We start from the raw sequence: 13805 nt of genomic DNA, 5'->3' as shown, positions 1-13805 counted from the left end.
GTGTTAGAAGATGTCGTGACTGACTCAAACCTGAAAAATATACACACATACGTGTGTGTGTGAGAAATAAGCAGGAGAGGCGGTTTTTCTGGCCTCTCATGACGGCGGGGGCAGGAGGGGGCTGTGCCACTCAGATCTCAGTCGCAGACAGCAGATTCCACTCTGAGGCACCTCAGCAGAAAGGGGCTTGTTAAGAGAGAGCCGAGGGCTATGATCTCCCCCGAAGAGCTGGAGAGACAGGCTGCCAACCGCAGCTCGAGGAACAATACCCAGTGCACAACATACAACTGCCCGCTGTGACCTGCTGCCACGTCCGCCCAGCACTTCCCGCCTCAGCCGCCACCTGCACCTGTTGAGCAGGTGCTCTTTACCCATCTGACACTTCCCGTGTCCTGTTTCCAAATCTGCCTCAAGTAGGTGTGTCAGATGATGCAACCAGGTCCCGAGTCTGCACCCTAACAGCAAAGGAGGTTGAGAAACATAGTTTCTATAGCTTCTGTGTTGGAAAGGGGGATCCACAACGTGGAGGAGGACCACATGTTCCTCGCAAGACTGCACTAGCAAGTACAACACAGAAATTCCTAATGATACGAGTTGAGTGTAAAATTTTAATGATCAACTGCAAAAAAATTGCAAATAATTCTAGAAATAATAATTTTATGCCTTCAACTGCTAAGGGACATGTGGTTGTCTGTACCATGATTCCACATATTTCTCCTTCTTTGACTCTCTTAGGTTGGTTACTTTTCTAGTTTCTGAAAATGTGTTCCCCGTTAATTATCTATGACCTGGTGGCTAGACTCTGTTAGATTAGGCTATCAAGAGAGAAAGGTTTAAAAGTGGTTTATTTAAGTCTTCATGAAGCCATTTTCCTTCACAAAGTTTGCTGAGATTTCTAGACTTTGTTTTTTTACCTGACATTGAAGACCTTTTGAAATATACTTTAAATCCCTCCAAAGAAGAGGCAACCAAGCTTTTAATAAAACTCAAATTTGGCATGATTTTTTATAGTATGAATTTACATAAACATTTTTATAGATTTTTATAGTGAACAATGTGAAGTTCGTTTTTTTTCAAATTGGGTCATTCTTTTAAAGAAATATTAGTTTGGTATGTAAACTTTTACTCTTCTGAAAAGCAAGCAAAATAAATCAAATTGTTTCGAGTGTGTGAAGCTCCTACCATTGCATCAGTGAAACTGTAACTCTCCTCCTCCTAAGACTGTCGTATAACATGTCATCATGATAAGGTTTTTACTATCAGTGCTTCCTTTTTGGCCATTCAGGATCTTAAATGAAATAGATTTAAAGAGTAGAGTATTTGAACAAGCATCAGAGATGACAGTTTTGAAACTTGTAGACACTTCCTGGGAAGGACTCAGTCATCTCGCTTCTTTGATAAACCCTGTCTAACCTACAAACGAGAGCATGAATATTTGTGTGCATGGTCATAGAAAATGACCAGGAACTTAACTAAGAGTTTTCCTCCAGTTCCTTGGCAATAGAAGATGAGTGAAAAACTTCTCCTTTTTACTTTTTATTTTTTGACCTGAGTAAATAGTTCCTTTAAATACTTTTCTCCACAGAGTATCATCTTTTTATCTTATTTTATTTTTTATCATTCCACAGGGGGTTAAATACCTGTGCATTCCAGCAGCGGATTCACCATCTCAAAACCTGTAAGTTTTTTTCTGTATTATTTGGACATATTAAAGATAAAGGACTTAAAGCCATCAGAGCAGAGGGACCTCGATGCACAGCTGCCGCCCGGCCGCGATGGGGGAGGCCCAGGAGGTCAGCGCTGCTGGTTTGCCGGTCCTTCCCCTGTGCAGCTCTGACAGTGGGGTGTGTATGAAGAGCCTAATTTTGTACAGGGTGCCTCAAACCAAACCTTTAGCGTGTTCACCCTTTCCCTGGAAGCTGTTACACTTTGTCCAACAGAAACATAATACGAGCCACAGACACAAGCCACACATGATTTTAGATGTTCTAGGGGCCACATTAAAAAGTAGAAAAGAGACGGGTGACAATAATTTTAATAATACGTTTTATTTAACCCAATATACTCAAAATACTATCAACTCAACATGTACTCAGCATTTTAAAAATGAGATATTTTATATCCTTTCATTCATACAAAGTCTTCAAAACCTGGTGCGCTTTTTATACTTACATCACATTCCATTCGGACCAGCTCCGTCTCAAGTGCCCAGCAGCCTCACGTGGCCAGTGGCCACCTGAGGGACAGCATCCTTGGAAAGCTGGTCTGAGTTGAGAGACCACGTTTTTCTGGTTAGGAAAGTCCTGCCCTCTCTTCCCCACAGCTGAATACGTCTCCGGTGCCGCTTTAGCTCTGTGTGTCCCTCCAAAGAGAGATTCATAGTCGCTCTCCTTTCCAGATTCCCCACAGTCATATGAGACCTGTGGGACAGGGGTTGCAGACCAACGAGGTTACAGCTGTGACACCACACTCCTCGGTGTCTGGAGGTGATGTGGACTAGATGAAAGTTCTCCTGAGCCTGGATTTGAACCAGGCAGGCTGAGAGCCACAGGAGTCGAGGACGTGGCTGTTCAGTACGTCCAGCAACCCAGCCTCTGCCTCAGGCTCGCCTTTGCTGCCTGTTCTAGGGCAGACACAACAACCCCTCCAGAATGACATGTTGCTGCATTTCATCAGGGAAGAGGCTGTGGTGTTGGGGAATTTGGGAGTCCATGGGCTTGTCAGGATGGAGAACCGCCGCGGATCTCCAGCTTTATCGCCTGCAAGGCCTGCACGTCAGAGGTACAGACCATACAACTTGGCCACTCTGAAGGCTGTCCAGCACTGAGTGTCAGCCAGCCTTGGTTTTTTACTGCTGGAGAGCGGAGAAATCACAGGTTATGCGATAATTTTGTGAGGTCTACCTGTTTGGAAAGACGGGAGGCTATAGTCAGATGGACTGATGGGGGAAAGAGTAAAGGTGAGGGCAGGGGCAGGAGGTGTAGAGTCAGACCAGGAAGGGGCAGGGGAGGCTGGATGCAGGGCCAAAACCTCCTACCCAAAGCCTGTGTTTCCACAACAGCTCTCCGTGGTTCACAGAAAAGGTCAGTCTTTAAGATCCAGGATGGTGAGGAAAGATTTTATAGGGTCACCAGGAGAACAGTAGCAGCCTAGACCTGGAAGGAGAAGAAGTATCAGAGAGCCTCCTTGGTTACTAGTCGTGCCGAGAAACAGAAGTGGTTGGAGGGCATGGTGTATACGGAAGGAAGCGAGCCACTGCCTGTCTCTCGAGGCCACGGCAGTCTTCTGCCCATGTTTTGGTGGCTGTTTTTAGAATGGTTGCTCTGCTCTTATCTCAAACCGAAATTCTAACATACTGTTGGACTTGTCGCTACCTGATTGGCATTCTGACCCTCCGGAAGAATCTGACTGCAGCAGCCCGTGGGTGTTCGTGGTCAGGGCAGATGGCCACTCTGCTCGAACCGCCCCAGGATGCTTCAGCTTCGGTGGAGGCAGGCACTGTGCTCCACGTCTGGGGCAAGGACCCTAGCTCACCAGGTGAAGACAGCGCTCAGCGGTCCTGCCCTGTGCAGACAAGTGAGCGGTAGACCCAGACTGCTTAGAGATCTCAGGTTCAAAAGCAGCTCCCTCTGCCACGGGCCAGTCATTCCAACGCCCCTGAACTTCAGTTCTCTCATCTGCAAACGCCTGCCTCCAGGATCTGTGGAGATGAGACCATGTGTGTGGAAGTGTTCTCTGTGACCTCCGAGCACTTTTGAAAATAAGTGTGTTTTTACTCCAAGTGCGTTGGTGCGTCCTGAGAGTTACAGGTGCTCAGGAGGTCCACTGCGGATGCTGGGAAGGTGTGATCCAGGGAAGGACGGGGACAGAGGGTGCAGCAGCCGCTCCCCCGACTTCCGACGTCTCCTGGGTCTATTCAGATCTTCTGGCAAAACCAGCCTGAGCCCAGTCAGCCTGGGGCCAGAGGACTAGCTCATAAGATTTGAACTTGTTCTCTGCTGTCCCAAGCGTGTACAGATGTCTTGTTACGATGTGTGGTTTGCCTTCTCACCCTTTCCTGGAATCGGGCCAAGAGTGTGGTCCAGCAGGTGGGTGCTGCGGCGTCTGTGCTCGGGGCTGGTGACAGGTCGAGCTGGGCAGTGGCCGTTGCTGCCGTCGTGAGTGAAGCCCTGCAGCAGCCTGACCTCGGGTTCAGTTGGAAAAGGGGGTCCAGACCATAACTCAGGGAAAGACAGTTGTGCTCATAGGCACATGTGTGATTCTTTAGGGAAACTTTTGTTTTTGATCCATTAGTAATAGCAAAGCTTATACACAGGCAGGGATTTAGGTGCATAAATGTGCACGATTCTATAAATGTTTCTTGCTTTAGTGAAGTTATATAGGGATCGTGAAGTTAAGCTTGGAATTCGAGGGTACTTCGTATGTTAAGAGACAGCCTATGAAATAGTTTGAGTTTCTCTACCTGTTACAGATATTTCACTGGAAAGCACAGCCTGCCTTTTAACCGCGAGCATGCATTCATTGTACAGTGAGACGGTTGACGCTGGCAGGCAGAGCTCTTGACTTCTCTGTATCACCCACGTCGCTTTGGGTAGCTTGTATTTATTACTCACCAAGTAGTAGGCGCATGTGCAGGCTGACCGTGAACCTTCAGCTTCTGTATCATCAACCGACGTAGATGGTCAGGAGGCAAATCCTCTTACTGCTCTGGAAGCCCAGTTAGAACCAGAGGCCCTTCAGTCTCGCAGCTTTTACTTCCTGGTGCCTGAGAGTTCCTATATTTAAGGACAAAAATAAATTCTAGAAAACTGTATTGCTTATTTTTTTAAACTTAAAGATTTTAAAAATTATTTCCAACTTTGGATATAATTTAAGGTTTGATATCCTAACTCTTTCCCCACAAATCCCTATACCAGCAGGAATTCTTCTTGCTAATTATGCTTAGTAAGAGGGTTGTGACCTTTGGAGACTACCTGCGTTCGGTCACCGCAGACGCGCCAGAAAGGTCAGTTTTCTGTCTTGGCCGTACTCCTCACAAATTCCCCTCTGATCTTCCAGGAATTTGAAATGCAGAACCCTGACCGGAGACAACAGTAACATCAGAATTTTAGCTTGGTCCCCACTACCGCCCTGCCTCACAAAGTCAGGACACATGAAAGTTCAGGTTCTCACAGTGGTGACAACCCCACAGAACCCAGGCTGGTGCGTTCTGCGTGCTTTGCAGAATTGGAGGCATCGTCGGGTTTACATCAAATGCACACGCCTTCTGCCAGCGGCAGACGTGCAGTGGTTGAGTGAGCTGAGGCTTTTGGAAATGTTTGCTTTTGCTTTCTGTCTGTGCTTCCCTGGGCAAGTCATTTGAACCTCACTTGTCTCCCCTGTGAAATACCTGTCTCACACGATTTCTGTAGCATTAGGTGAGGTAGTGCAAGTGTGTAAAAAGACACTAAGTATCTCCAAAGAATCAGATTCCATATTCTGCCTCTTCAAGAAAGGAGTGTTAACGTGTCTTGAGAGTGAATGGTTGGAGGTATCGCAGCTTATTGTATTCATTCCTAGTTTAGTATTTATCAGATTGGTGTTTGGACTTAGACACCATAAGGGAAGGGTTATCTTTTTTGTCTTCTCTGTGGAGCTGCAGCATCGCATCTTCGCAGCAGAAACTTGGTGACAACAGTGGCTTGAGAGTCGAGCAGGGTCTCAGGTTCCTGGGGTTTTTGTGGAGAGAAGAGGCACCAGAAATGCAGAGAACTTGCATTAAACCCTCCTTGCTTTATTCCACCTCCCGTCTTTTTGTGTGTGTTTTCTGTAGTTTAGTCTTCTGTACTTCCAGCTCTCTTTTTCTCTCATTTACATTTTTCTTTACTTTTATTATTAAAAAGCAGTTTTGCAAGATCAGAGCTAAGTGGGCCCTGATGTGCTCTGTCCTGCTTCCAGACAAAGATGCACAAACACGACTCCTGAGGACTCTGCAGTCGCAGAAATGAGAAATATGTGGAAAACGTGTATTGCGTTTTTCATAAGACTCTTCACTTATTCAACTTAAAAACCTATTTTTTAGTCTTAGACTATGTCGTCCTTGCTTTTTTGGGGTGGAACTGTTCTTTGTAAAATGATGTTGTAGTAGATGGTAGAGAGGGGATGTGTTTTTGTTTGTTTTTAAAATGACCTTATTTGGCAAAATGAAAAGTACAGTACACATATTCCCCGCAATTTTTCTTTAAATGTTGACAATGCAGGAAATGTAAAAGTTGCGGAAGCCTTGACATAAATGTGCTGAAGGCTGTGTGCAGTCTGCTCCGGGTGGGGAAGTTTCCTTCCCGCTCACCTCGGGTGCAGTGAGAGCTGCCCGGTCAGCGCAGGGCCTGGGGGGCTGCACTGACTCTGCCCAGGAGGAAGCAGCTCTCTGATCTGAGCGCACCCTCCAGAGCCTGCACCCAGAGAGGACACTCCACCCATAGGCTTTTTTTTAAAACATTCTTTTCTGAGGGAAAAAAACCCTAAGGGTGCTGGCCTTTCCTGGTCTTTTTCTCCTTTGCTTTCCTGTATACATACCGCACACACATGCACACACACGTGCACACACACGTTCATACTCTCATGAGGGGCAGGAGAGGTGGCCTGGATCTTGTGGCTGTGCTGTCAGCGCAGCCTGGTTTGGCACTGCTGGCTTTGGGGTGAGCCCAGCTGCCCCCCGAGGTGCTGGGCCAGACCTCCCACAAGCAGAGTCCCTCCCAGCAGGACAGGACCGCCTCAGACCTCCCAACAGTGGGGACCACAGCCTCCAGGTCTTGCAGTCTTGGAGTGAGAAGAGATTGTCCAGACGCAAAGAATGAGCGTCGTGTGGTGCGGCTTGGCTAGGTTCATCCAGCATCCTATCCCGAAGGTCAGGGACACCCAGCTGGTCCTGCTTTGGGCGTCTGGTTGGACAGGGCGGGCTGGGACGCACTGCCCAGTGCGGAGGGCCAGCACAGACTGGGGAGGAGGAAGAAGGGGACAGTGGCACAGCTGCCGGGCTGTGTACCAGCCCCACGGAAGGGCGTCTCTCGCCCGGCCCCCGTGCTCTCGGCGATTGTCGGCAGCTCCACACTGGCAGCCACGCGCACGTGTCGGCACGCGTCCCTTTGGACGCGCCCACGTGGCTGTCCTCCGGCAGAGCTTGACCGCGTGTCTTTGTGTGGAAGTAAAGGTACAGCACGAAGAGCAGGAATAGGGAACCGGCGTTCAGGGGAAGCCTGTGGCAGATGTGCTTCCCTCTGGCCTTCTGCTTTGATCCAGCGTTGAGCAACGTGCAGCCCGGAGCCCCGGGTATTTCCCACTGTGGAGGAGGGGGTGTGATGGCCGGGCCAGGGCTTATGTCACGAGCTTCCCTGGAAATAACCTACCCCAAGAGCACTGAGCGCACCTGCCTCCTGGCTTTCCTTGGAAGAGGCACTTCCAGGAGTGTCTGTCCGGCTTGGCCTCGTGTCCGGTCTTGCCCATGAGTCAGGTTTCGAGGTGGGGCTCCGAGCGGGCCCTCCGTGGGCATCATTAAGCTCCTGGGCCGGAGCCCTTGTCCCAACACAGCGATGGGCAGGAGCCATCGGTGGGTTTTTCCTGGACTTGACGCCTGATGCAGACAGAGCCGAAAGAGGAGAGGCTGGGGGGAGACCCTCCTCACAGCTCCCTTGTCGGGGGGCCCCTCGCACACACGCTCTGGGCTCCGGCCACTTTAGACGTTTCCCTGCTGACCGCACCCCACCTCAGTCTCTCGTGCTGAGGTGTGGCAAAACTGACCCTTGAACCCAGCACCACGCCTTATTTAGGACCTGGGTTTCATCCTGCGTGTGATTTCGGACATGCAGGCGTGAAAGGCGGACAGAAGAGGTTCCCACCCTGGGGTTTCAGTAAAGGGGCTCACTTGTCGTCTCTGTAAGGTGTCGGTGGCCTCCCCAGGGCCGACAGGTCCCCGGGACGAGCCACCCGCCTGGCGTAGCCTCCACAGTGTGTTCCGAGGCCGTCCGTGCTCCCCACGCGCTCAGGCCGTCGTCTCTCGTTTCCTGCTTCGCTCTTCCCTTGCTTGGAAGGTGTTCTTCCCACCTGTCTCATCTCAGACACAGCTCTCCTGGACCAGAAAGAGCCCCACAGAGCACAGGCTAGAGCATGGGCTGCAGGCGTGGAGAGGCCTCTTGGGAACCCTTGGATACTGCAGTGTGGCCAGCCTAGGGTACGGAGGCCACTAGCCTGCAGTTGAGATGAGCCTGGGTCCTGGGCGAACTGCCTAGCCCTGGACCTGCAGTCAAACCTGCCCACCCTCTGGCGTGTCTGCATGGGATTCCACGAGGCAGAGGGTGGACGGGCCGCCTGTAGCCACTCCTCGGCCACATGAGTGGCTCAGTGTCTTTAAAACCGTTGCACTTGTTAATATCAGGTAGACAGTGCTTGGCTGTAAATAGCAGAATATCTGATTGACAGTGTTTTAAGTTATAAAGACATTGATTTACTTCACTCCCTGCCCAAGAAGCCTGGGGTGGGTGCTCCAGGTCTGGGCAGCAGCTCCTGGAGCCCCCTTCCACCCCGGAGGCCTGCCACCTGTGGTCGCAGAGCGGCTGACGCAACTCTGGGCATGAGCCACTTCCCAGTCCCCTGGCAGGAAGCCTGGGGCAGAGATGCCCTTCCTTTTATCGGGAGGGGCCCCCAGCCCACAGCCTCCCCTTTACTTCTCTGTGGCCGGAACTGGAGGGAAGACGGGCCTCCGAGGGACTGGGAACTGCTGCCCCGACAGCCTCAGGGTGACAGAGGAGACCCCCTCAGCCCCAGCACTTCCCAATCATCAGAAGAGTTCACCGCCAGCTCCGCCTGCTGAGAGACAGGATGGGCGGCGCTCCCCGCCCTGGACCGTCACTCCTGCCTGTGCACGGGCAGCCTCGCCTCCAGGGCCACACCCTCCGCCCCTCCCTGCTCTGCTGCCTGGCCTTCCTGGCTTCTGCCTCACAGCCCTGCTCCGAGGAGGTCTCCTCGGATTTCAGGATCACAGCAGGAATCTTTCCTTGCCTGTTTTACAACAGGTCGGTTGGGGGAGTAGCGTCGCGGCGCCCTGCTTACTTTGTACGTTTACACCTGGAGCGTTTGCCCCTGGGAAAGTCAGCAGAAGCACCCCTTGCCCTGCTCTATAGTCAGGTTTCAGGTGAGAGTCTAGAGTCTGCGGGTGGGAGCCTGGCCCCTCCACACATGGCGGCATCAGGCCTGCCACTAGAGTTTCCTCTGTGCCAGCTGCCCTAATCTAGCCGGGCACCGGCACTTAGGTTGCTGAGTTTCCTCTGCAGTCGATAGCTGGCTGAGTTGGCTTGTCCCACCACCTGAATTTCCCCATTCTTACTGGATTCATTCACCCTGACATGAGACAGCAGACCTAGTGTGTGTGGCTGGGAACCACATTTTATTCAGCTCTGAATCTCTTGCATCTTAGCAGAGTCCCTGCTAAATAATCAGTACTCAGTAGGTGTTGTGACTTTAGTCCATGGGCATCTTTAGGTGTTTTGCTGCATTATAAGCCATTCAAAGGCAGGAGACATCGAAAAGCACGTCCTCTGTAGTTCCCCTCAGAGTACGTGTACTTAACCCACCTACCCATCTAGAACATGCTGGTGCACACAGCTGGGCAGGAACCAGGGACAGGGGAAGGGGGTCCTATAAAAGCCGAGGGTCAGGAGAAAAGATCATGGTTTCATCTTCATGCAGGACCTCAGAGTTTGCAAAGCACATTGTTATATGTTTCTTCGTCCCAGCCTGTGACACATAGCTCCCACTTTCTAAGTGAGGTTAAGGGAAGCCAGGTGATATTCCCGAAGTCCCATATCCAGTGAGGCCGAGCGGGACTGGAGCAGCAGTTCCCCTTCCCCGGCCTGGAGGACGGGCAGACAGGACCTATCCACAGACGGTCAGAAGTGAACTGGCTTTAGGGCTCAGGGAGCCCACACTGGGTGGGCACCTCCCTCGCCTGGGTGGCTGGTAAGCAGGTCACGGTACTGCTGAGTGTTGAGGGACCCAAACCGACCATGGGGCTGGGCAGGACCCACCCCCCAACAAGTCAGTGGCAACTGTGTGTTTCAGGGATCCCTTGCAGAGAACTTCTGACAATTCCAGCGGATGGGCTGCCCTCCCGGACCTCAGCGGTGTGGGTCGGATTCAAAGCCGAGGCCGTTCTAGCCCCGGTCGGTGGCTGGGGTCTGAAGCTGTGAACTCAAGACCTTTACAATAAACCTCAGTGGAGTTTTCTTTTCATCATGTGTTGAGTAAAGTACAGAGATGTCACGTCTCTCCTTTTTCCTCACCCCAGGATAAGACATTTCAAAGAAAGTATTCAATTCATCCACGAGTGCCGCCTGCGAGGTGAGGGCTGCCTTGTTCACTGGTACGTGTGCCCCTGCCGGATGACCCCTGGCCTGTTCTGCTTACCTCCCCCAAACGCCCAGTGCACACCCCACCTGACCCCACCTGCTTGTTAGTCGTCCTTTGCTTTTGTGCAAAGAGAACCGTACATTTTTTCTTTCCTTTTCACTTAGGATTTTCATTTTCTCAGTTAGGTTTCTGCAGGGACTGTTGAGGTCACGACATAGAAACTCCTTTTCCAGCCTTCCTCCGAGATCCCGACAGAGTATGGGCTCTGCCCGGTGCCCATTCAAAGCACTGCTTCTTGCTGGAGAGTTTAGATTGCACGTGTGGGTGTCACACCAAAATGACCATTTCTTCTCAGTTTATAGATTGGAGCTTTTACGTGTTTGGGGCTTACACTTTGCTTTAAAGAGAACTGAATAGACTCTTAGAATTGAGCCGTTCCTATGCAGCTCTCCACCTGCATTCAGCTGCCGTCTGCGTGGTACACACACATACACCTGTGCACACATCGTGCAGAGAAAGCTTCTCTGAGACACAGAACTCAAGCACGGTGCCCCGCACCTGACACGTCGCAAGCACTCAGGGAATGTGGGCCCTCGTTTCATCGCTGCCCATTTTCATTTTACTTTTAAAAAGAGCAGGACATGTGATAAACACAAAGTGCAGGTTTTGTGACATTTGCTTCAAAACGCTTTGCGGCGCAGTCAGAGCCGTTTCAAGGGGCTCTGGAGTCCTGTGCCTGGTGAGAGCATCTGCCCGGGTGCAGCCCAAGAGTATGTATGTTTTTTAACGCTCTCTCAGTTTTTCTGATACGCAGGAAGAACCGCTACTTGAGAGTGGTTTTTTACTGTTATTATTATTTATATTTGAATATGTGCAGGCCTGATGTTCTAGGAATTTGTATCTCATACAGTTGTGTCAATCTGAAGATAGGCTTTTCTAAAAATGAGAAATTTGCTAAACTTCCCCATCTTAAACCGTTGCTGAGCACTCCAAGTCTGACGCAGCACAACCTCTCTGTGACTGCCGTAATTTGCATGTGCATTTAAAATCGGTCCCTTACTCAGCCTGTGAGAGAAAATTGACCGTTATGGCCTGCAGAGCGTGCCCACGCTGGCACTCTGCTTATGTATGTGAAGAGGATCACAAAATATTTGGTAAGGGCTTCTGTATTTAATGAGTTTTTTAAGTTACAGACTTGGCCCTGATATCCCTAAGAAAACCAGACTCTAAAAACGTGAAGCTGTCTGAACGGCTGCAGATTATAACTGGGTTTGTTGCTCAGATCCTGGACCCCTCCAGTCCCTGGATGTCCTTTAGTTACTTTATCTGTCCAGGGAAACGGGGACTATCTGAAGAGGAGCTCAGGAGCAATAGGGAATCAGACAGTGAAGTGTCCGGAGACACAGCCAGTAGAAAACCAATAAAAAAATGAGGCTACACAGGTAAAGGATGCCTGAGATTCTAGTGTCATAAAGGAGACAGAGCTGGTATGTTCTGAGTAATTTCCTAGTAACGTGCTGGCTTGCTGTGCACTCGCACTCCAGGGCAGGCAGGCTTCCGCAGTGAGCCTTCAGAGTCCCCGACCCTCCCTTGCCTGTGTGGTTCTTGGCCCTGCAGCCTGGCCGGCGTCTCCAGGAGTGTGACTCTGGTGGTCGCATACATCATGACGGTCACCGACTTCGGCTGGGAAGATGCCCTGCGCACTGTGCGTGCGGGGAGGTCCTGTGCAAACCCCAACCTGGGCTTCCAGAGGCAGCTGCAGGAGTTTGAGGAACACCAGGTCTGTCAGGTGAGCGTGCTCAGGGGCTGGGAACACACCTCCGTCTTTCCGTGCCCGCCTAGACTTGTGGAGGCTGGAAAGGCCCCCAGAGGTCGGCTGGTCCAAGGACACCCCTTCAGCCCCTCTGCAGTATCACTGGCCACTCGTCCACCAGCCGCTGCGGTCATTCCCTTTTCCCACTGTCCTCAGGCCCCATGTTAGTTTCTGTTTCTCTGCCTTGGGGTCAAGTACCGTTTCCTTGGTCAGGCTTGCTTTCACGTTCTCAGGCCAGAACCTGGAAGAAGCAGTCATTTCTCTTGCTAGACACTGGCTGGCCAGCCTCAGAGCTGACTGCCCGATGCCCCTTGGCCCCCTGTTCATAGGGGCAAACCTACACCATCAGGTAACAGGTGGGAGTGTAGGGGATGAGCTGTGTGACGTCCTGGTTTGTTTCACTTCTCCAGTTCCGCCAGTGGCTGAAGGAGGAGTACGGAGAGAGCCCTTTGCGGGATGCAGAAGAAGCCAGAGGCATTCTGGGTAAATACAAAGAGCAGGGGCGCGCGGAGCCCCCGCCTGGCGCCAGGCGCTGGGGTGGCCTCCCGGCCTCACCTCCTCTGGCCTACGGCAGCTGCACCACGGAGACCTAGCTGAGCCCTTGGCGCCCCTGCCCGCGGACAGGAAGGGGTGTCCCGGTGGATCCAGGCCCCCCCGAGACCCCAGCAGCCCCACTCCCAGCTTCTGCGCCGCAGGCTGGGGAGTGTGCACGCGCGCGCTCGTGTGTGTGTGTGTGTGTGTGTGTGTGTGTGTGTGTGTGTGTGAGCGAGCGTGAGTGCTGGATGTGCGCGCTGCGGGAGCTGCCGTGAAAGCCACACTACCGGCGTCGGCCTCACTGCCTTTCCCCGTGCGAGGTCTGCTGGAAGGCACTTGGAGGTGGCCGTGGAGGGCCCCCTGCTGCAGCCGGCCCTGCCCAGGCCAGCCCTGCCCTTCTGCGCCCTACTCGGTGGTGCCTGCCTGAACCGCCTGCCCTTGGGTCGTGTGGGGAGCACCCTAGACGCCCGCCCTTGGCCCCTGTCCAGCTTCCCCTCCTCCCAGCCCCCTGCTGCTCTCACCCTGGGGGCCTCCTCACAAGGCTTGCATGCACCTTTGGGATTTGGGAAGAAAGAGCATCGTTAGGCACTGTCACGGTTTGCGCTTAAAAATACATTTAAAATGCCTGAGCACTTATTAAGCGCCTTTGTGTCTGCTGTGGATTTGGGATTTGATCTCAGCTACCTCATGAAATGGTTTTTGAAAAAGTGTTTTTCATTATTCCAATCAACTCTGCCTCATGGGTGAAAGCATTTGGTCACAATGGCTTTTGAAGCCAACGGGAAAAGGATCGTATCATTGGGCCACTCGAAGCTTCCGATGCGGGCTTTGGGGGTGCCTTGTGGTGGGTAAAGCTGAAGTCAGGCCAAGCCGGGGGCCAGGCTCCACGCTCGTGCGGGCCGCAGATGTGCGGCAGGAAAGGAAAGCGCAGCCGCGGAGCTCCTCACCTACAGCCACAGCAGTTTGCTCTAAAGTAATGTTTTCCTTAAACCAAAAAGAAATGTAAATATGTTAACAGAAGTATTTAGGAGTCAGCTTGAAGGCTTAAATGCGGGTACAGTGTGAACGCCTAGATCTG

General features: G+C 51.8%; 1 protein-coding gene across 10 annotated transcripts in view; it reads left to right on the top strand.

Annotated features, from left to right (window-relative positions):
* The window catches only part of DUSP22 (dual specificity phosphatase 22), a 71668-nt gene that overhangs the window by 33193 nt on the left and 24670 nt on the right, over nt 1-13805 (top strand). For 3 of the 10 annotated variants that reach the window (XM_033408018.2, XM_033408019.2, XM_033408020.2), the window contains 5 exons: nt 1629-1678; nt 3402-3537; nt 10319-10371; nt 11998-12169; nt 12604-12676. In XM_033408018.2, coding sequence (XP_033263909.1) covers nt 3472-3537; nt 10319-10371; nt 11998-12169; nt 12604-12676 — 364 coding nt within the window. In that variant the 5' untranslated portion in view covers nt 1629-1678; nt 3402-3471. Of the gene's footprint in view, nt 1-1628; nt 1679-3401; nt 3538-10318; nt 10394-11997; nt 12170-12603; nt 13370-13805 lie in introns of those variants that run through there. The other 7 variants (XM_033408024.2, XM_033408025.2, XM_033408021.2 and 4 more) reach the window with 5 other exon arrangements.

The sequence above is a fragment of the Orcinus orca genome, chromosome 10, assembly GCF_937001465.1.
Source record: "Orcinus orca chromosome 10, mOrcOrc1.1, whole genome shotgun sequence".
Lineage (NCBI taxonomy): Eukaryota > Metazoa > Chordata > Mammalia > Artiodactyla > Delphinidae > Orcinus > Orcinus orca.
Note: the sequence above shows the minus strand (reverse complement) of the source record. Positions and strands in the feature narration are given on the sequence as shown.